The 23275-nt window shown below is 39.4% G+C and overlaps 1 protein-coding gene across 3 annotated transcripts; it reads right to left on the bottom strand.

Moving 5' to 3' along the window:
* Positions 1-528: 528 nt before the first annotated feature.
* CEP57 (centrosomal protein 57) lies at positions 529-23061 on the bottom strand. Of its 3 annotated transcripts, XM_026109188.2 has the most exons (11): positions 22841-23060; positions 17036-17192; positions 13893-14072; positions 13459-13580; positions 12440-12556; positions 7785-7862; positions 5436-5540; positions 5197-5277; positions 4595-4839; positions 3755-3899; positions 529-1819 (listed from the first exon to the last, which is right to left on the bottom strand). In XM_026109188.2, exons 1-11 carry the CDS (start codon positions 22868-22870, stop codon positions 1583-1585), a joined length of 1497 nt encoding a protein of 498 aa, XP_025964973.2. In that variant the 5' UTR covers positions 22871-23060; the 3' UTR covers positions 529-1582. The 3 variants fall into 3 exon arrangements, with proteins under 3 accessions (XP_025964973.2, XP_064361179.1, XP_064361180.1); XM_064505109.1 differs by lacking the exon at positions 7785-7862 and having other exon boundaries at positions 22841-23061; XM_064505110.1 differs by lacking the exon at positions 5197-5277 and having other exon boundaries at positions 22841-23061.
* Between the last annotated feature and the right edge of the window lie 214 nt (positions 23062-23275).

The following is a 23275-nucleotide window of genomic DNA, read 5'->3' on the forward strand; positions in this document are numbered from 1 at the left end:
TAGTGAGCAGGAGCTACCAGGGTCCAGCTCTAGGCTACCCTGGGATTCAACTGCCTCTGCAGGCCAACACAGTGCTGCAGCAAACACTGGGCCCCTGGGCAGCCAGGGTCATTTTCCTCCTGTGAGTGGTTTCCAGATTTCCCCTCAGGACATCTTAGAAGAGCCACAAAATTTCATAGCTGGCTAATGAGTTAAATGCACTGACAGTAGGGTCAGGAATGCCAGCCCACAGCTGAGAGTGAGAAAGGGACTACCCTGCTTTCTGCATTGAGTACATGCAAGTATGAGGCCTCAGTCAGCCTCCACTGTGAATACTTGATTGAAAGTATGACATGCTCCAGCCTGTCTGTAGTGCTTACAGGCTTAGGGTTGGGTTTTTTTTTTTTTTTTTTTTTTTTTTTTTAGGTTTAAGCAAAATGCTCCAATGGCAAAAAAAACAAAATAAAACCACACCCTACCACTCCCCCTGCTCCCCAACCATGAAGTGGTTGGTTAATTTAGAGAAATTGCAGCTTTCCTACAATTAACTCAACAGGCAAGCTGGCTTTATTATTTTTCAACTTTATAAACAGATAATCTGGGTCTTCTATACATTCCATTAATAGGAAATTCTTTACATTATTAACATAATAAATAACATTTACTCAGCTGTGCAAGTCAGAGTGCAAAATGAATAGCACTATTATCAGAGTAGATAGCTCATCAAAGCATGTATTTCAAGTTAAAAAGCAAGATGCCAGGACTGCATGGCATGATTGAGGCACTTGCAATTTAAAACACTTGTGGTTTATCTTGCTCCTTTGCCACCCAAAGGCATGGGCTAAGATAAGGAATTTTATCCCCAACATCCTATAGCTTTTTCACAAAGTATGATTCCTGAAGAAATATTTCATCCTTCAGACTTTAAAAAAAATAAAATAAAAATATGAAAATCATTAGGCAAAAATCATTTGGAAAAGTTATTTTGCTCCTTTGAGTACTCAGACATCCGTTGCCATTAATACTGACTAGAGGAACATGGCAGAACAAGAACTAGGAAAGCTTTCTGAAGAGAGCTAAACAAGACACCTTTAAAAAGGTTTACCTGATTTCCCTTAAACATTCTCAGAGCCTGAGTAACAGCAGCTGCAGGCAATGGAACTCATAAAACCCCTTAGGACTTAGGGGCACAGCATCATTTTCAGAAAGATACATTTTTATAAGCATCCCAATGCACAGGAAGGAGTTCAGCAACAGTACTGTGAAATCACACTGGCATTTCACACAAGCTGACCCATATAAATGTGCTGTTGTTTGGTGTGCTGAAAGAGGAAAAGGAAGAACTGCTGGAACCCTAAAACAAAATGAACTGGTGGAAACCTGTGTTTAGATTCAATAGCTGGATACTCTAAAAATGGAATGCTTTTAAAGTATGCCATAATATATACAATCGAACTCAGAGATGGAGAATTGGCCCATATTTCAAAAGTGCAGTTAGCATACAGTAGTCTCTGTCACATAGAGAGAAAGGCAGCTGCTTTATACCCAGAATATGAGAAAGCTTTTGACTGGGATGTTTTCAAGGACATCTCTAGCAGAACAGTCAGTAGTCCCAGCTGATATCATCTTTCTGTAGCGAAGTCTGTATGGTTTGCATGTCTCTCAACAACTGCAGATTCTTCCGACTCTTCTCTCCAGGTTTGACTTTGATGGGACCAGCATCCTTTCCTTTTGTGGTTACCGTAGTTGTTACTTTAACCTCACTAACAGGAAACCTGCTGTCTTTTATTTGTTTGGCAGAAGTCTTTTTGGACTTGCACTCTCTCTTAAGTTTCTCTAGCTGAAAGAGAAGTCCAAAGTAAAAGTGTTAAGCAGTGACCTTGCTTTGGTTTATGTTCTCTATTTCTCCCAGAAGACTGAAATATCCTCCTCTTGTGCTGTCTTCCTCTACCCCAATGCTCATCTCACCCAGCAAAGCAAATGGCTATTTCCAAGTCATCTAGTTTCATGAATAACTAAAATATTTCCCTTATACACAACATTGCTATATTTGCATCTTTACAGCTGCGTTTAGCATTATAGTCTGAACTACTAGGTTCTCTCTTTTAGAACTGACAAGTTGATTTATGGGGAAGTGTCTCTATCATGAACATGAGAGGAAAAATTATATATGACACAAGGATACTCGGTTGTCCTTGTCACTGTCCAGTTTAAAAACAAAAACACACACACACGTGTTTCTATATACATACTAGTGTACTAGCGTTTTAATGGCTAGTCACTGCCAGAAGCAGATTTTAAAAGGAATACCAGAACTCTGCTGACACAAAGAATTGGGATCCACTGCTCAGCCTTATAAATCACAGCTTGTAAGACTCAATACTCCGCAATGAACACAGAGTTGGCATCAGCTTGCCTGGGGCCTGGACAGAGTGTCAAAGATGAGGACACACCCAAACATTCAACCAAACTGGGTAACTTGCACGATTTCCTTAATCTTAGGTAGTGGTGGTCTCTCCTCCCATTTTAGGGCATGCAGCAATTTTCTTAGCTGCTGACACCTAAAGACTTCTGTCAATAGCTAGTCAGAAGTATATAGCATATCCAGAATCATTCCCATCATTACTACTGGGATTACTACACATCTGTTTTGCTGCAGCAAAGCCACTGAAGAGCATAAGAGAGATCAAAGGTAACTAATGTTTTTAATTGTTTTAAAAGACATCTAAAATGGACACATGTAAAATGTGATCAGCAGATTTCTCAGTACATATTTTATGTATTAAGTTGCATGAGATGAGGGTGAATCTTCTTGGTTCATATAAACTGAACTGGATAAAACTCATAGGGCTTAAACTCTTTGGAATAATTTCACTAAAATGAATGAACATTAGAGAAAACAGGGAATCAAAATGCTTCACAGCTTTAGATGAACAGCTACACTATTCAAAGAATTTAGAAAGTTGTTTTAAACTGAAACAGACCTTTTTTTTAAAAAAAATAAAACAAATCAAAGCATGATTAAGTAGGTCACTTATGTCAAACAAAAGAGAGCTGCTAGAAGACTTAGTTTAACAGTGAGAAGGCCCTGGGAATCCTAGCATCTCTTTAAATATGAGTTAGGTTACTAGAAGTTCAGCATTTTCTTCAATGCAAAGAATGACATTTTATGAGAGCTTCTCCCCAGCTGGGGGACAGCTGATTGTTTCTAGGACCTTCATGCAAAGCAACTGCTTTGGTTCAGCATAGCTGCTTTATGCATGGCAGGAGTGAGAGTGTGACTGATCAGAACACATCCATCTCCTGACAGGTCAGATATCTGAGCAGAAATAGCTCACAGAGAGAGTCTGGGAGCCAGGAGGTAGACTAGTGCCCTCCAGCCCTGTACGCTGTTTCTCAGCTCATGTCCCTCCCAACCAGCATATACTGAGTTCACAGACTTCAACAGCTATGGAATTTGCTATTTTATCTTAGATGGTCTTTTCCCTGTTTGGGGGAAGGGGAAGAATACAAAAAGCAATGCAAGAACAGATAGGAAGTTCTGCCTAGGATACAAGGAAGAGTAGGCACGAGGGTACCATGGTAAGACAGGAAGAATATTTCTGCAGAAACACTGGGATAGAAAGATGGAGGGGTGCACACTTGGGCCTTCCAAATTCAAGTCAGGAAATACTCCTCTAAACAGTAGCTATTTCTGCTTTATTCAGTTGCTGCTACAGTAGGATAAGAATCCTTAAGATAACTGCAGAAACATGAACATGAGCAAGTAACTCACCCGTGCCCGATGCCTCCGAACTTTGCTGATTTGGTCTGCCTTTGCCTCCATCCTTCCCACCAGTGCCTCAAGTTCTCTCTCAAGTTCTTCCCTCACTGCAACCGTTGGGGCTTCCTGGACAAGCTTTGCTAGCTGCTGGTGATCACTAGCATGTAATTTAGACACAGAACACAGATTGCATCAGATTCCCTCAGCTTCTAATGCTTGCATGCCCCAATGTGAAATAACATCTCTAGGAAACCATAGCATCAGCAGCCAGAAATGTTCAATTTGGATTAAGAAACCAATAAGAACAATCTTGATGGTTAACATTATTACAGTAGCAAATCCTGGTGACAATCTGCTGCAACATGAAGTTGTCAATAACATAAGTTGTTTCAAACTTCAATACACTCATTTAGAATTACAAAACAACTTCTTAAAGCAATGATTTCAGCACTCATTCAGTCACTGCTTGTAGATTTGTATCTACTGCAGTTGTGCAGTAGGATAACAAGTCATGTTCTATTAACCAGAAGGAGCAGAATGACGAGCAAAGCAAACCTTAACCAGAGTATTTCTCCACTGTATCAAGGGCTGCTCCTATGCTTCACCCCACCACTCACAAACTTGATATTGTTGCATGCAAACACAGCTATGGAGTCCATACCATTTATTAGAATCTAGCTGTAATTCCTAGGAGAAAAGACACACTGCAGCAACTGGAAAGAACAGATTATGTGCCATAGACTACCCAAGACTATTTTTTTTCTCAGGCAAAGCCTTCTGGCTTTAAATTAAAAGGCAAAAGTACAGAGCATCTACACCCATTATCTGCAATGAAGAATATACCAAACTCACAAACTCATCTGCCCAAATTCATCTTGCAAAGTCAGCAGCACTTCTGAGAGTTCTTCCTGAGATGAAGACGACTCCTTTGGCAGAGACGACCTTCTGCTTTTGCTGGCAGGATGAGCACTACTAATTGATTTTGCTAGGGGAGTATCATTGACCACACGATTGTTACACAGCGCTTTTGTGTGTTGTTTCATTAGGTGTAGCACATGTTGCACATTGGCACCAACTGAATGGCTGGGACTAGTAGACTGGAAGGAAAAATAAAAAAATACGTAAATAGATTTCTTTAAAACTGCATTGTTTCTAAATGTTCTCCATTGTTGACAATGTTGATAGCGTATTTTTTATTTGCTGCCAAGAATGCGTATTTGTTTGAATGAACATGCACTAACAAGAACAGCTTGACTAGTAGCATGGAGGAGACCCATTTTGGAAACGTCAGTTCAGCAAGTTACTGATATGGAACAAGGCTTTTGAAGACAAGCTCGAATAAAGAGTCAAAGAAAATAAAACAATCTGACCACTGGGTGTCAGGAGTGCACCAAGCCAAAGCTATTTAAGGAGCTGCATCTACTGAGCATTAGCTTTGGAATTAAGCAGCTCACCTTCCCAGCTACAAAGGGGACATCACCCAGAGACAGTCTGTAATGGGGCTGCGTAGTGAGATGGCTTGTAAGAGAGCATTTCTGAAAGGAAAGAAGAGAGAAATGTTTATCAAAGATGACACTAAAGCAAACCCATTTTCCCTTTGCTGTGTGATGAAAAAGGCAGCCTACTTCCTGATTCCATACACAGACTCCTTATCTTACCCCTCAGTGATTGTCTTTCTCTCCTCAAACATTACCTTATCCGGTTGCTTAGTTTTCTTCCTGGGTCTTCTTGCTTTTGGAGAGAGTGATGGTGATGCTGCTTGAATCAACATTCTGTTGGTTTCCAGACCTGTCTGAAGCTATAATTGAGGGAAAAATGAAAATTACTGAAGTTACTTTAATAGATAGTCAGAGACAAAAAGTGATTTGAGATTTTGCAAAACAGTAATTTTTAGAATACAGGCTCTGTGGAGGCAAAGGCTGCAATTATGTGGGATGCTTCTGCAGTATGAGTTCAATTTAAATATTAAATAAGAAGACTTCCTCTGATATCACCTCTCACCATTAAACCTAGCAAGTTAAAGAATTAGTCTCACTGAATTACTTCCATGTAGGCAACTGCTGAAACATCAGCTCTGGGCTTTATCATTGACAAAGTATTGGAGAAGTCAAGCCCCCTCACCTGGCTCAACTGTATTTTTTAGCATATAATTAAGAGGTTTACAACTATTCCTTCTGTTCTACTGGATCTGACAGGGGAAAAAATATATATATATATAAATATATATATATATAAAAATAAAAAATTTACTGGAAGAGTTAATGTTAAAATTACCACTGTCAAAAGTGAGCTCTATATATGCTTCTCTGTTCTTTCCAACAGAAAGCTGTGGCGTGGCTTTAGAAATCATTATTTCCTAATCAATCTCAGCTAGAAGCATTCACAAGATTTTTTTTTTTTTTTTTTTTTTTACAACTGAGACCCCTCCCCCAAAACTTATTGCAAAGGTTAATCTTTAACATGCTACTTCAGCATAGAACTGAGAGCTATTTAATGAACATGGCCACTTTAGAGTTAGGAAAAGGCCAGTGTCCTTATAGGCTTGTAACCAACAGTATATCACATCTGTTTCTCCCCTCCCTCTACAACATTTCTAGTTCCAGTTATGAAGACAGGAGCACACTTTTTGACCTTGATCTATTTAAAGGTGAGAATTCCTCTGAAAAATTCCTATAAATAACTTTATGGGGTTCCCCATTAACTGTGCCACTGATTTCAGAACTACTACTTCCGCAAACAACAAACTGGATCTTGTTACTATGTTACCAGCAAAAGCCTGTTGGTAGAGCTGCAAGGCAAATCCTCTCTCTATCGCACAACCAAAACTGTATCTGAAAGTCCAAGCAGTTACTCTGACTTTTTAATCGGAATCCCATAGTAATCTGTCCTCTGAAAATGTAGTATTTTTGAAAAGGAAAACCCATCTTTACTCAGAGTCCAAGTTAAGTTTACCAGGTTAGCAGCTAAAAAAAACCCTCCATAAAGTATACTAAAATTTGTGGATTTTTCTGCCTCTAATCTTAGAGTCATATTTTAAGAGCAGTTCTGTAAAACTGCAACTGGGGAAATGCTATCAGGAAGTATACAGGTTAACTTGAGCAATAATGAATCTGGTAGAAACTCCCCCAAACATCTCCCACCCTTCCTGAAGCAATTCTATATAATATGGTTTTACAAAGGAGAAGGGAATTCCAACAGGATTCTTGAAAGCAAGTGATTAAGGCTCCGGGTCACCAAATGAACTTACGTTGTTAGGACTGCTCAGCAGACTCTTGTGAATGCTTTTTGCCAGGAATAGAGGCTTAGCTCTCTAGTTCAGCAAGTATGGGAACTTTACGAACTCAAGCACATAAAGCATATAAAGAAAGACAGACTTAAATCTGGGAAAGAGTTGGCAGAAGGTGCTAACAAGCTCTTGACCATGTCAGAGTCAAAAGTACAAATTTCTGTTCTCTTGAAGAGGAACTTGCTTGCAGAAGAAATATGAAAAAAGCTGGAAGGAGCTATATATCAGCATTTCTCTGGAAATCCTGAAAAATGCCTACCTATCTGAATGTTGAGGTTTTTAGAGTTCAGATTTGCTGTTAACTTGAAGCAGTAAGCTACCCAGTTAACTGTATGGCACAGCCAATTCTGTTGGAAAAAATGATGAACTGGATCCTCACACATCCTCAACTATGAGTCAGTATGAATTTCTACTCCCCTTTTCCAACGAGCTTCTTCTGAGTAAATTAAGCTTCAGTACAAACATCTATTACCATGCTGTTTGGGAAAAAAAAAAAAAAAAAAAAAAAAAAGGCTTCCAAAACATTTAGACAAAAGGGGAAAACAAAAGGAAAAGGGCTACTCTTGGTATTTTGAACTTCAGACCAAAAGAACAAAAAAAACTCCAAAACAACATACAAAAAACAACCCCACCACCACCACTAGGTTTTCATTTTGTATATGGGAGACCCTATTAGCAAGTTTAGTTGAAAAGTTAATGGAATGGAAGAGCAAACTGCAGTGCATTCTAGTACAAAAGAAATTTCCTGCTGTTTACCTCAGCTGCTTTTTCCTGAACAAGCTTCCTTGCATGTTCTTCCTCCTGAAGCTTCTGTTCCAGCTCTTTCATTTTTTTCTAGTCAAAGTTAAATGAAAATGATATCATCACTAATGAAGTCTACAATACTGAGAGCGCAAGCAAGAGTATCAATTCAACTTATTACTTCAAGCCAAGTGAAGACTTCAGAACTGGAATTATTCCTGGAGTTTTACCTGTATATCCATAAATACAGTAGCCAAGCACTTCTACTTAAAACTGGATTGATTTTTCTAGCTTTACTTTCACAATTGGTATCTGAATTTAAGTCATTATTATTAGCCTTTAATTAGCCCACAAGGGGAGCAACAGGACAATAATACCATCCTTCTCTTCAGTGGTATTAAAAAAAAAAAAAAAAAAAAAGAAAAAAAGCAGGTTGTTTTGTGTACATTATCCTGAAAGATTTTGTACGAAGAGCTAATAAAGGTATGTCACCTATCATTATAGCTGACTGAGAGGACACTTGCTTTATTTAGACTACTAAAGACATTTTTGCTAGTATCTAACTTGAACTCTTGAGAGAGAGAAATTTTGAACATCTAACTTTCTTCTATTAAGAACAAGGAGAAAAGTTTATATACGACATATCCAAGACATTCAAGTAAAACTGAGGAGATTTCATCTTTATGTTTAAAGGCAGGCAAGAAGTCGTTTGAGAGATCCTTTCAAAGAAAAGAGATAACAGGAGAGGTTCACATTTCTCTTTGTAGACGCTTCAACAAGAGGAAAAACTTTTTAAAGCAGGATACGTTTAAACTCCCAGTGTAGAAGTTATTTAATAAATTTGATTTTATACAGGAGAGTGAAAATGACCAGAGTTCCAGGACACAGAAAAACTTGCTCTCTCTTTCCCAGAGACTGAACACTATTTACAGAGCCACTGATCAGACTTTAGTCAGAAAAGCATACAATTCAAAATAACAGCTATAATTGTGTACTTTTATTTGCATTATTTATAAGGTCAGTACACTGAAAACTCAAAGGGGTGTTAAATAATTCTGCTTTAAGTATAACTAAGATATGATTGTTTATACAAAGGTGTTAAAAGGCAAATCCCTGGATAAGCATCCACAATGAAAGCAGTATATAAAGGAACTAGCTTTTCCTGTTAAATACAAGAACCCTTTTTGACAAGAATTTATTCTTTTCATAAAAGTCAAATATACCCCAGATAACAAAGTCATTTTCTGCCCTTTTCAGCATGTGTCACAACTCTTGCTTTCCACAGGGTCAGTCACACAAACAGAAATCTCAGTTTAATGTGTTATGTATGACAGAATTTTTAATATGGAAATACTGAAGCAAATCTTGTGCTTGAACCCAAATCTCACACATAGCTGAACCAATGCTTCTGTACTGAAATAAACTAAATATTCACTCAATCAGTTGTCTTAGCTGCAGGCATAGCTCAAACTCAGAGCTCATGTCAGAGCATGCTGGAAGTTCTCCACCCAAGTGATACTCCTAAAAGGAAATTACATTCCCACTTATGGGGGGAAAAAAAAGCATCACACATCCCCACTTACAAATTCAATGCTCATAATGGCTACAATTTTCACCGGGAGATGCAGATTATTGGTCCATCACCACAAGGACCAACGGGGGGTCAGGCCAGGGGTCTGGCTAATAGTGAAAACATGGACATTCCCTGATTACAATTCCCGTAACGTAAGGCAGCATGACACAAGAGAGAAATCCAGGTCAGCACTGAATTGACTAAAATATTCTGCCCAGTCATCCCTAACTGACACAAAACATTTCAGAGAAAAATGGAAACCAAGTTTTTCAACATCTACTTTAGCCCAGTTTCAAAAAAAAAAAAAAAAAAAATTGTGATCACCTTGCACATCCTTCTGGCTGTCACTGAAACAAATTTAAAATAACTTTAACCAAAGCAGACAGAAAGGTATGAGACCTCAAAGATGCAGAATCCCTAAATTTCCTAAAAATTGTCTGCTGGGAAAAATATCCAAATTAGTTCCACCACAGAGGTGGTCAAACTTTTGTGTGAAGACAGCTCTTAGCTGTGTGCTTCACTACCTTGCCCATCAGCACCTGCTTGGTATAACAGTCAGCACAGACATAGCTCAAGCAGGGCAGGTGTTGCTTCTCCCCACCTGGCAATTACAGGATATTGAACAACAAGGGGTGTCAGGTAGCATACAGGCATAATACGATGGTAGGATTCATTACTTCTGTTGTTCAAAGAAGAAGGGCTTTGAGGAGGAGGGAGGGGTTTAAGTCTTACTGTTAACATTAGAAAGATTACTACCAACTACAGTTCATCAAAATGTGTGATCTAGACATACATTCAAATTCTGACCATCTCTCACATACAAGACTAGAGCCTTAGCTGTACTTTTAGGAGACAGCCCTATCCCCATGCACAGAGATGCTCCGATCTACCCAGCCAGGCATCCACAGACTGCACTGCAGGAATACAGTTGCAACAAATATACATGAGAAGGGTTTGTTTGTTTATTTTTGAGGTAAATACTCCAATTAGGAGTCCTTCACATGAATAAGAAGGTCATCAACTCTCTGGCAATATCAATATTGGCAATTGCTGGGTAAGGATAGCACTAGATGGCCAGGCTATGGCTGTGCAGGTTTTGGAGATTAAACGCTCTCAGTAAGACCCATAGGCAACTTATGCCATGGCAGAATATCTGAAATCAGAGGTAGTTAAATCATGGCTTACTTACAAGTAGTCACCTCACCACTTATTATCCATTTCAGTAGACCATGTATGGAAACGTTCTTTCTTCTAGCTTTAAGACTGAAACAAAACCTCAGTCCCTTCAAGAAAAATCTCTGGACTTGTGAATGTTAAAGTCCTCAATGGACAGGATTACAGAAAAGCTTCCATCCTAAAGGTGTCCTAGAAGTTCTGGAGAGCAAACAGACAAATTTATTTCTTGTCTTAAATTAAACTTGCAAGTGTTCCTGGGATCTTGCCACAACTAAGGCAGAGATCACCACACAAGCGGCAGTTGCAATTTTTTTGAGCAAACAGTACAGTCACCCTTTCAGGATTATAAGGTTACACTTAGCATGTGGAGGCTCACATAGGAAGACAGCCTGCATGCACAGAGACAGACAGACCAGAAAGCAGACTCACAACAGTAGAATGATCACAAAGAAGATAAACCTTAGTCAGAGCTAAACCCAGACCTCTCTCAGTTCTTCAAACTTGATTAACTGTGTGGAATTTAGCACCCAATTCCACTAAAAGGATTTAATTGTGGTGGCTACTAATTCACAAAGATATCAGAGAATCACAGACATCTAGTGTGATCCAGAAAAAGATCAACTGATCTGCTTGCTGAAATTAAGTTCACCAGCCAGGTACAAAGAGACAAATAAGCCAGCCCCTTCCAAATTCCAGCTGCCATGCTTGGTAAAAGTCCTTGAGAAAGGAAATCTTGTTGCTGAATCAGTTATTTCAGTTCTGACCCTGGAGAAACCTACTGTTACTTTCAATGAACAAGGTCACCCTTTCAAAGAGTTTGGCCCAGGTAAACAGTGCAATCAGTTTTGCTCCATAAATGGAGCTCACAACAATAGGGTGTCAAGATCTTAAACAGCTTGCTACAGTTGCCTTATCAAGAACCATTGCATAGCCTGGAAGTCTTGCAGCAGACTGACTAGCTGAAGATCTACTAGCAGACATGTCCTTACATACTCCTAGACAAACGCCATTTACTTCAGCATCTGATAAAAGCTGGTGTGCAGGGGGACAATTTTGACAGAGTTCAAAGCCGTTCCCAACACCAGAGTCTGATACTGGAGTATCCGCTCCTTCAAGCTATATACATATATATATATATACACACACACACACACACAATGTGTGTACACATATGTACATATATATGTATATATTTGCAGGTGGAAGCCTCTCTTTCCTTGAGCCCTCTGTAGCTCATACTTGAGAGTCTTGTGGTCTATCTGCAGAAGCAGGTGAAATCTATACTGGATTCCAGAATTCTAGCCCACAGATGGTACAGAGATAGAACATGACCAAACATGGTCATGCTCAACTTCTAAAAGCTACTGATTTAAAGAGAATCCTGAAAAGGCAGACTGGTTCAAACACACTGACAAGACATCTGGTGTTACAGGGCTAGCAACTCCAGACTCTAGAACCCTGCAAGCAAAAAATCATCAGTAACTGTGCTTCTTAAGGGGAAGAGGCAAAAAGAAAAAATACACAAGCTAAGTCAAATCCGTGTCATAAAAGAATGTAACTGTAAGTATTCAGTATTGTGCAAGGTCACTCAGAGAAATTCAGCGTTTAGGGATACACTCAATTCTATATGCCTGTCACGAACTAACCACAGAAGAGGAACATCAACAAATACTGTTAAGGCTAAACAGAACTTCAGTTCTTGTAGTGCATGGTCACTCAAGGCCTGACTGGCCATGTGGAGTTTCACTGAGAACTTCAAATTTTTATCCCACTTTAGCTAAAGGAAAAAAAACAATGTCTAGTTGCTATCATGCTCTACAGAACAAAGTTTTGCTCAACTCTATTATTGACATGTAACTATAAAGTGTTAATTACAATAATCAAGACAAATCTGATACAGTACACAGTAGAAATAACAGACCTCTGCTAGGGACTGCATTGTATTAAGTCTGGTGTACTCTTTTTCCAGCATATCCAGCTTTTCCAATTTAGACTGAACATGTGATTGATCAAAAAGCCGATCTCTTTCTAACGTACCCTTGAAAAGAGAAGAAAACAGCAAAACAATTAAGCACAATAAAATAGGAACATCCGTAGTAAGTCTTATGTCTGCAATGCAAAGGGGATCCATAAATAAACCAAAGAAACCACCAGCTTCTTTGTGCAATTCTACATGGTGCTACAATTGAAGAGCAACTACACCACTGGCCCACCAATGTTGGGAACCTCACACTTAGCTAGATTCAGACAAGAGCTGGTTCTGCAGTCGCCCCGCTATCCCCCCAAACCCAAAACCATAAAGACCCCTCACTACTCAGCTGTTAGAACTAGTTTCCTTAAATTTTATTTACTTCAGTAAATACATAGATATTCAATAGACTGAAATAAGACAGTCACAGAGACTGATGAAGAGCTTTAGGTGATCCATACACCTATAAAACAAAATTCACGTCCATTTTAGATACAGGACAAACTCCACACTCACTGATATTGGCAAATAGAAGTTTTATTATTATTTTTACAGAACAAGTACTTCAGCTCTCATTTAGCAAGAACAATACTAGTAAAGAAAATCCCCAAAGATCTGAAGAGTGCAAACACAAAAGGGAGGCTTTTTTCAGTGGCACATGGGGATAGCACTCCAAGAGATATAGATGAGCCACTGCAGTAAGCCAAACACAAAGCAGCAAATAATTATTGTAGTAACAGAGCCTATGATACTGTCTTAGAGACAGGTGCACAGAAAGGAAAATGCCAGCAATCAGGTATGACTAGGAAACCTAAGTAGAGAAATTATCCACACAAGTATATAAAGGCCAGCTCAATAAGAAACAGTTACACTTAAAGGTATTAAAATTAGAGTAACTACAAAAAAAAAAAAATCATAACACAGTTCATGACTTTTATAAAATTACCCTTAAAACAGTCTTGAGAACACACCTGTTTCTCCAAGAGATGAGTCTTCTCGTTTTCTGCATGCTGGATCATTTTTCTCATGTAGTCCAGCTGTTTCTCTAAAAGGCTGCAACGAGACTCAGCAGCTGCCAACTGGGAAGCCAGTTCTGAAGATAACAGAAGGCAGAAAAGGAAAATCATGCGCTGCTCGTTCCTGGGATTTCTCAGTGTTTTCAGCACAGCTCCAAAATAAGCCAGAAACAAACCATCTAAAGCTGCTCACAAAACCCATCAAATTTTGCTTGCATGCAAATCCCTAAAAGAAAGTATGCTTTTAAAATGATTTCTTCATAACTGTGTGTCACTACTAGGTAAAAAGTGCTATAACAAAGTAATTTAAAATACTTTTATGCATGGATAAAGTACAAGTTTCATCTGCAGCACTGTTCTATGGTATTTATATAAAGTTTGCAGACAACCTCGATTTTTCTTTGACACTTCAGTCTTGTCATGTTCTTTGTGTTGCATTTGTTCAGTTAGTACTTTTTTATAGTCTGCTGTCTCTCTGCTGAGGTGTTTTACATTCTCCTCTGCCTGAAGCCGTTCCAACTCTAGCCGACGAATTTTTTCCTGGAGATTCTTCAGAGCAGAAAATATTGCTGTAATTGAACAAGTATCTTTTGTCAGATGCTGGTAAACAACCATTTCAAGAAAACACCAAACTGAAAGCCTCTTATAAAAGTATGCTATATGAGAAAGCCAGAGTTTTCCTCACCACTATCCAGAATACACTTCCCCCTACACTGTAACTGATTCTAAAAATCATTTCAACTGTATGGATGCCTTTGGTATCTACCTTTATCTGAAACATCTGAGATAGATGCATCCATAGCTCGGCATAAGACAGGTAAATAGTCTGTATATTAAGTGCAAAGAGTGCATCTTCTGACTCATTTTATCGAAAGGAAACAAAAGGTCTCAACTGAATAGTTAAGAGTCGCAGTCCTCTACATGCTCAACAGAGCGTTATTTTCCCTCCACAAGTGCATGCTAGCATGACAAATACGCAAACACAACATTCCTATGAGTGATCACTGAGCAGGAAAAAAGGCAAGATTATCAGAGGAGCTATAAAAATCTTATTTCTCTGAACAGCCACTCTTTTTTGATTCTCTTCTTTTGCTTTCACACCTGTGTTCCTTCCCCTCCTGTTAGATATGCAACTCCTTTGTGCCAAACAACTTTCCCTCTTTCCATTCAATTCCTGCTTTAACAATTACCCAATAAAACCTTCATATATTCATCATCACAGAAAAGGCAGTTGTAATAGAACTCGCATCATCTTGCAATTAGACCATCTGCTGGTAATCTGGTGTATTACGTCTCTTAGCCGTATTGTTTGATTCTGCAAAGGGAATCATAACCATAAGCCCTTTCCCCACGCAGTCCCATTAAAGGAAAACACAAGAACATCTGTACAGACAGCTCATATAGCAGACTTATCTTTGAGGTCATGTTACCACACTCCTTTGTGCTTAAACCCACTCTAGAGAAAGAACGTGCCTTTATTACAGAACGTATGAACCCAAGAGAGTTGGGACTTGATATTTCTTTGAGCATCAGATCACAAATAAAGGAAAAATAGTTATCAAAACGAGTTTTCCAGAGTGAAAATTCAGAGTCCTGAAATGTAGAATAGCAGAGCATTAGAGTATTATACTAATAAAAACTGTCTACTCTAAGGTAACTGTAAGTAAATAAGAAGTGTGCGACAGTAGTCACAAGTTAATGCAAAATTGTGGATAGTCTGGCCCTGTTTCCAGGATGACAGAATAACCAACTGCAGCACCTTCTCTTTATTTATATTACTGTTATCAGGATACATTTGAAATGGGTACAGCTGAAACTATAAACAGCTTTGTTACATAATCCTTAGGGCTTTTTCCTCCTCAGAGTGTTCAAAGCATATATGCCACGACACACACAAACAAGACAAAGTCAAATCAAAATAAGCAAAACTTGCTATACTCAGTTTCAGGATTTTTAAATATGATTTTACACAGGTGGGCATGGTGGAAAGACCTCCAAGAACAATCAAATCATTTTTCCCTCTGAAGTTAATTCCTAAATCCTTAACTTAATAATCCTTAATTATTAAAATATATACTCCAAAACATTTTTGCACTCTTAAAACCTAGACAAACAAAGCAAGATACCAGATTATGTGACTGTTGTCTCTTGTTTTTAGTATGTATTCATATTTACTTAAAATTTTTTTTGAAAATAGAGACATTTCAAAATCTTTAAAGAAGATATAATTTATTAGATATTCCTCCCCAAGCACTTGTTTTGGAGTTAGTAAATTCCCTGTTCGAAAAAATTTATCAGAAAAACTTGGATGTCAAAAGTTTCTCTAATGAAACATACAACACAATCTACAAAAATACACCTACATCAGTAATTCATAAGAGAGCTTTCTTTCCTCATGAAGTTTTTATCTACGTCACAAGGTTCTTCTAGCTTTGTGTCAACGGCACTCAAAACTGATTGTATTGTGCATGCCAGAGCACATATTACATTTTAAATGACATTTCAAGACTTCAGGTTTCATCTACCAGATCATTAACGTGCAAGTCTCTCATAATTCAGGCATGAATTATGTTATTAGAACAGGCACTTGAACCTATCATGCTGATTTTCAACCTATTTTGAGTTACATTAGGGTTCAGCTTAAGTCTCTCTGATTTTTCTCCCTATAAGGAAGAAAATAGGAAGTTTTTCATACCCTTAAGCCTCCATGCAACTCCAATCTTAAAGGAGTATTTTCACAGTGACCCTGAGCCAAACACCTCACATGAAAGAAATCAGTCCTGTTCTAGCCTCCCAATTCCCTTGGCTCCCTCCTGTACTTATCCTAACACAGCTCTAGAGCACATCTCATTGCATGACAAGCCAATTCACTAGAACAAGAGAAAACTAATCAAGAATATTTTTGCACGTCAGTCTAGGCAAGATGAATCTGTTTATCTGAAGACCAGAATTGGAACAGGAAAGGAGGGAGAAGGAAGAAACTAGAAATAGGGAAGAAGAAATCGGAGTGAAACCTCCTCTCTTTTTGGTGATGGTGAACTGTCAGTTCAGCACTAAGCTACATGATATTCCTTTCTGTATGCTCTAAGCACTTCACTGATAAATCTTGCCCCTCCATCTTTTGCACATGAGAAATCTTCCCATTCCATCAACATGGAGCCTTTCCCCTTGCTCCAAACCATTTTGAGAACTAAAGTCTCCTTATTTCAAACTCAGCTGTGAAATGGGGAGAGGCAGGATTGAGGGAGGGAGAGGAGAATGGAACAAGGGGCAATGAAAACATGTTAAGCCATTTTCAAAGAACTCAGCCAATGTTACAGTTCTGTACTACTAAAAGGCAGCACCTTGCTCCAGCTATAAAGATGACCTTTTTCAGGAAGAGGAGTGGTAAGGAACTAAAAAACACAACCTACACATCACTGTGAAGCGAGAAAGGATAAAAAGATTGCGTCCTTTTCATAAATGATGCTTTGAACCCCTGTACCAGGTGATTTGGCAACAGGTAAGAAAATTTAGCTGAACTATTTATTACCTCTGCTGTTACTTTCAGGATATGGAATGACAGGTTTCCGCGGGGAGCGTAGCAAATCGGAATTAATAAACGGCTTGTACTTTGGATAATCTATAAATGAAGTTGCAGAGAGTCCATCTGTGGTTGACATAGATTTATAAATTTTGCGTAGATCACTCTGAAAAATAAAACAAAGTTGTTACTCAGTACATTTGTTTCTCTATCACAACAAACATGTAGAATCAATTAAGTGATGTGGGGAAATACCACTGCAGGAGATAGTAGTAGCACAAAGGTAATATACCCTTCCTCACAGCCCTGGTCCATGTCATTTTTAAATCTCAGTTCCCATAAAAACAGTATTAAAAAAAACCCCAAATGTCTTATTTTTTTATGCTGGTTTCCAATTTCCAATTTTGCTTCCTACTTATTTATACTCTCTCTTGCTTATTAAGAACGTAATACACCAGTCAGGTGGAAAGCAGCCTTGTTCTTAACTGAAAATCAGAGTCTGTTGCACATAAGAAACTACAAGGGTGACCAAACCTGATAAAGCATACCTGAAACCACAGCTCTACATATCCTAATCTAATATAATAACAGTTCACAGACCATAAAAAGGGAAAAGAACATGCATTTTCTTCACCTCACTCTCCCAGCCACATAGTCCCAACCCCTCTTTTACTCTGGCTACAGTTTATCATCTTTCATATCCTTCCAAGAATAGATTGAAATATCTACCGAAACACCTGAGCTTCTTTACACCACATTTGATCAGTGCAACATGCACGAGATAAGCAACAAAAGATCACAGCCAGGAAGGGACCTCTGCCTCTGAGCAGCAACATGCTGTTAGGTCAGCTTAAGACTGTTCTCAAAAATGCAGCCGCAGGGACCACAGATTTCCCAGCTGCCTCTACCTGCTTTGCAAAAGTTTGTCATGTTTTGGATGATGCAGTGGTCAGAAGGAGCCACCTAGTACTGAAAACGCTATGCAGTAGGGATACAATTAAGTCGTGCTTTCTAACCAGGTTCTTCTATGGAAAAGGGCAAAGCATCCTGTGTACTTTGTGTTTGTGGTTTTGATTCAAAAACTGGCTACCTGGACAAAGTTTTGATTTAGGTATGTGTCTTAAATAAAATGCGGGTGCTTATTTTTAATGTGCTAGTCACTTCTTTTTCAATTGTACCCACCGCTGAACATTTCAGGTCACCCTCAAATTCTATTACTAAGATAAAAGTGGGCAGCAGGCAGACACGATGCTCTGGCTCCTACAGCTTAGCACACAGAGGGTTTACTTCACAAATATGACAAAGAAGAAATTGCTAATATTGTCAGGTTACTTCAAGCTTTTGCAAATATCAATTACTTGGAACATATCTTGATTTAAATTAAAATGCAGAAAGCATTTATGATACTGTGTCATAGCAAATTAAACAAGAGCCCAAGTTGCATTGGGAGGAAGAAAAAAAAAAAACAAGGAAAAGAAAATCTAAGAAAGTCATGTTACTTAAAAGCCTATATGCGGATAATTTCACGTTAAGAACAAACTGATTCATTGTCAATGAAATATTCAGTACCCTGAATATTTCAGTGTTTCTAAACACAGCTTTATCTGCAAAGGAATTCCTTGCAGTTCATGTTTATAACATTTTCCTAAACAACATAAGCACTTTTCTTGGTATAATTGCATTTGCACAAGAGCTTTTGCCACCACAGAAAGTAATTAAAATACTCATCCCTAATTAAGAATATATTTACAAAAAATATTTTGAACAGTTTTTTATGCACATGCACATACACACTCTGTTTTATATGCCAGCAGCCATCTGATCTAACTCTGTAAAGCACTTAATGTTAGAATTGCTTGAAAGTCTTTGAGCAGTGAGACTAGATCCCACTCCTGCAAAAATACCATCAACATTACAGGATGTTAAATTGCTACGAGCAGAATAACAAGTAAGATCAAACAATGAAGGAAAACTGGACCCAACAAAACACAGTATTTTATGCAGCAGGCTGAGAGCAACAGCAGCAGCCAAGGTAAGCCTCAGCTCAAATGGCAGAAACCAGTTTTATCCATTGTTGAAACAAGAGGTGATATCCCATGATCCAGCTGAAAAAAAGAGCATCAGTTTTAAATCAAAGTAGGGCTACCAGACATCTGAACTTTCCTAGATGTCTTATTTTCTCAGATGTAAAATTTTGTCTGTGCAGAATTAAAAATAACTAACTTGTTTTTTTTAAATGCTGCTTTCTTTACTGGTATAAGTGACACCTACATAGGCAACGACGGACTAACCAAAAAAGTTAGCATACTTAAACACTTGAACATCAAGTTACACAAAGCAATACAAATGTTGGCATATTCTTTTAGTTGCATTTCTCCAAAATACCACCTGAACACAGATTATGTGCATTAAAATTAATTAACCTTTGAATACTACAATACTCAATGCAGACATCTGCTTGAAATACTGAAAAATTCATTTACTGAATTTACTGAAAAATTCATACTGAATAGTATCCACAGTATAGTTTTAGACAATCATTCCTTCTCCATCTAAAGAATCACGTTAACAATTATATTTTCCGTATATACTTGAGCAGAAGACCTTTTAGTATTCTGCTGAATGACTTCTAAATGCACCTGAATTGAAAAATTTAAGAAAGCTTATGAAACAGCAACAATCAATGTCACAAATCCCAGATTCAAATATCATTCCCTGCTCTTCTCCTCCTCTCTAGTCTCCCAAAGTCATTCAAAATTATTTTTTAAGTCAATTTGCTGCTCTTGCAAATTCTCATGGGTATCACCACCTAGCACTTATTTCAGGAAAATCCTGAAACACAGGGGAAAAAGAATTTTTTTTCATATATATATATATGTATGTGCATATATACATTTTCATATGTGTATGTATATATGTGTGTATATCTATATACACACACGCAAGAAAATCAGGGAATTCTATTTGTTCTGAATTATGAGTAGGCCATATCTGCTAACTACACCCTCTCCCCTCTTTTCTGGGTACTCCCTATCTTCTTTCTATCCCTGACCACACAGAAGCCTCATACTAATGAGCAAAGAAGCTTAACAGTCCCACAGGCGCTAAGTGCAACAGTATTACGTATTAGTGGAGAACTGCGCACATTTAATCTTTACCTATCTGAGGACATTACCTTCCAGAATTTATTTCTGCAGTCATTTCATATCAACTGTCTACTCAAATATGCAAGAAAGCATATTTAAAATACAGACTAACAGTAGCTTAATATAACGGTAGGAAATGATGACCTCTTCAAGCTTCCCAAGACTAAACACAGTCTAAGGGCCAGAACAAGATAGGAGAAGTCTTAACATAGGAATCAATAACTACAGGCAGGAGCATAATTTTCAGCTCAAGTCCCTGTAGATGGAAAATACCACTCGCCATAACACTGTCACATCTCTGATGCAGAAAAGAGAGTATGGCACACCAGCCATCAAAAACTATACAGACAACTATTAATCTCAATATTATACCAAATGCTTTAGAGTCCTATCACTCACAAGGCTTCCCTGAAGCAAGATGTCCACACTAAATGATCTCAGGAAGAAAAAAGCACCCTATGTTTTTCTCCTCAGCATACATAATTTGACTACATGTGTGGACAGTAAAAACAGCAATGATTTATAAACAAACTATAGAACCAAAGCAGCAGAAAAACACAGGAAAACTCTCTCAGGAAATAACTGCAACAAGAAAGTAAGAAGGCACGAAGATACCACCACTGATACTAAGAGCTTGGCACTGGACAAAGGGAGTAAGTCAAAGTGGGTGCTACTTTACAAGTTCTTATATACGTTATCTGAAAATATTTTAAAAGTTAATCATCTGAAGCTGGATAATGGTTTAAATGACATCCTGTAGTCCTCAGACTTTTTTTTCTTTTTAAGGCAGAAATAGGTGAAAATTATCCAGAGATAGAAAATACAGAATAAACATTGTAATATTGAATTCTTTGAGCAGAAAATATCCAGCTAAAGTACTCAGTTATTGAAGCCTTTCGAACAGCCATCTGGGAGAGACGCTATCTCAAGATCTAGCCTGCCCTCTGCCCTCATTACTGGGAAGGTGGGGAGGGAGGAACAGTCCCTGATACTCAGAAACTAACCCAAGTGCTCTCTATGCCTGACTGATAGGAAACTTATTTAAATTGCAAATGCTCCCATCTCAGACCTCTAGTTAAAAAACAAAAAAAAAAAAAGAAGAAAAGTAAAACACTCAGCTTCATCAAGCCCTTACAGCAAATGAAAAAAAAAAAGTTAGTATGAGACTGTTTTGTTTTTTTTTTTATTTTATTTTATTTTTTATTTCTGCTGTAGGGTGTGCCAAAATCAGTATGAAGCACTGAAAGTTGTAAGCCTGCTTGTCTTCTTTTTTGGTCTTCCATTATGTTTAACTTCTGAATGAACAGATACAAAAAATATTTGGTGGACAATTTTCTAAAAGTTTTGCTTTACTAACTAAACTAATTAAACAGCCTCTGCTAATCAACCTGAGGCTAAACCAATTTGCTGACATCCTTCTCAATGCATCCTATAAAAATACCAGTTAGGAAGGATAGAGGAACCCTCAAATCATTCTGACACTGCTCTTAATGCTGCAGGTGTAAACCTTGGACCAGACTGCAGGGGGAGGAGGAGGTGGAAGAGAAGCACAACCAAAACCACTGAGCTAGGCTAGGTTTATCGGGCAGCTAATACTAGTGGGACCCCAAATCAAGAATGCTCACAAGACACATGTTACCTACCACCACGTTGCATCTTTTTTCACCATCTATGTTTCTCCAAGGTACGTACTTATACTCATAAGACATTGCTGCTTGCAAAAAGATCTAACTTCAGAGAGCTACACACACCAGACCAAGACTTCACATGACAAGCTCAAGTGGAAACTTCTGTTTCACAGGGTTATCTAGCTGCTTCCAGGCAGCCTCCACCCAGTTCAACTCCGCTATGCTCACTCTAGTCAAGCCTCAGTTTCTTCATTTTGCTTTTCACAAAGTAGAGACACTGGTCCCGTTTCTTCTCCAAGCTCTGCACCTCAAGAAGATCATAACAAGGAAACCCTAGCCCTTTGCTTCCAACCACCTCTGCATTAGCCAGGTTCCTATTCACACACCTAAGGATGTGGTTACATATCAAAGCCAAACCGAGGTTTAAGCTAAGGCTTGGAGAACACACACTAAATACATCACCGGCTCTCAAAGGAACAGCTTGCTATACTGCCGCAATGGAAACATAAGTACATGATCAAACATTGTTGAGTTTCAAGCAAAAGCAGCGCTGAGCTGAGCCTCATCTAACTTCACGATAAGCATTTCCAAAGTGGTGACCCCAGAACGGTTTCTGGAAACAGACTCAACCGCAAAGTTTTATTCCCAAGCGCTCACTCACAAACACACTGTCCGGCGGAGCAACCTCCAAGCCGCCTCCAAGGCTCGCTCCGCGCTGGCCGCCGAAGACGCCCGGCCAGCCGAGCCCGCCACACGCGGCACGGGGCCAGGGCTCGCCGCACGCAGAGGCCGCCCGCCGCCCTCCCACGCGCCTCTAGCCGAAGCCCGACGCGCGTTTCCACCGCAGCCCACGCGAAACGGCGCTGCTTCAGCCGGGCCGCCGGGGCTACGCTGCCCAGAGGCCCGCGGGCCGGGCTCGCCACCCCGCACCGCTCCGCGCGGCTGAGCGCGGCCCGGGCCCCACCGCCACAAGGGGCCAGTAAGATGGCCCCGGCCCCACTCTCCCCACGCTTGTGGGACCGGGCGCGGCCGAGCCTCACCGTGCGCTGATGGTCGCCCGCCGCCGCCATGTCCCCCGGGGCCACTCGCGCTACAGCATGTCCCTTTAAGGCCGCAACCCCCGTGCAGCGGCCGCCCCGCAGCGACACTTTTTGCGCCAATAACGTGCCGCTTGATTGGCAGCGCGGCTCGCCAATGAGAAAGGGGGAGCGGCAGTAAGTCCCACCCCGAACAGTTACGAGCCCAACGTCATAAACTCAATTTTGAGTGACACGCCAGCTACCCAATAAAGAGGAGAAAAGCCATTCCTTAACCAATAGAACTGGCAAGCTGACAGAAGAGGTAAAACCTCCTGCCCCCAATTGCTTGTGCCGAGAGAACGAGCCCGGGAGCAGCGAGCGACAGCGGGATTCGCGAGCCGCGCAAGGCGCTTCCTGCGCACGCGCAGAGGGCAGATAGCGGAAGAGGATGGTCTT

This window comes from Dromaius novaehollandiae, chromosome 1 (genome assembly GCF_036370855.1).
Source record: "Dromaius novaehollandiae isolate bDroNov1 chromosome 1, bDroNov1.hap1, whole genome shotgun sequence".
NCBI lineage: Eukaryota > Metazoa > Chordata > Aves > Casuariiformes > Dromaiidae > Dromaius > Dromaius novaehollandiae.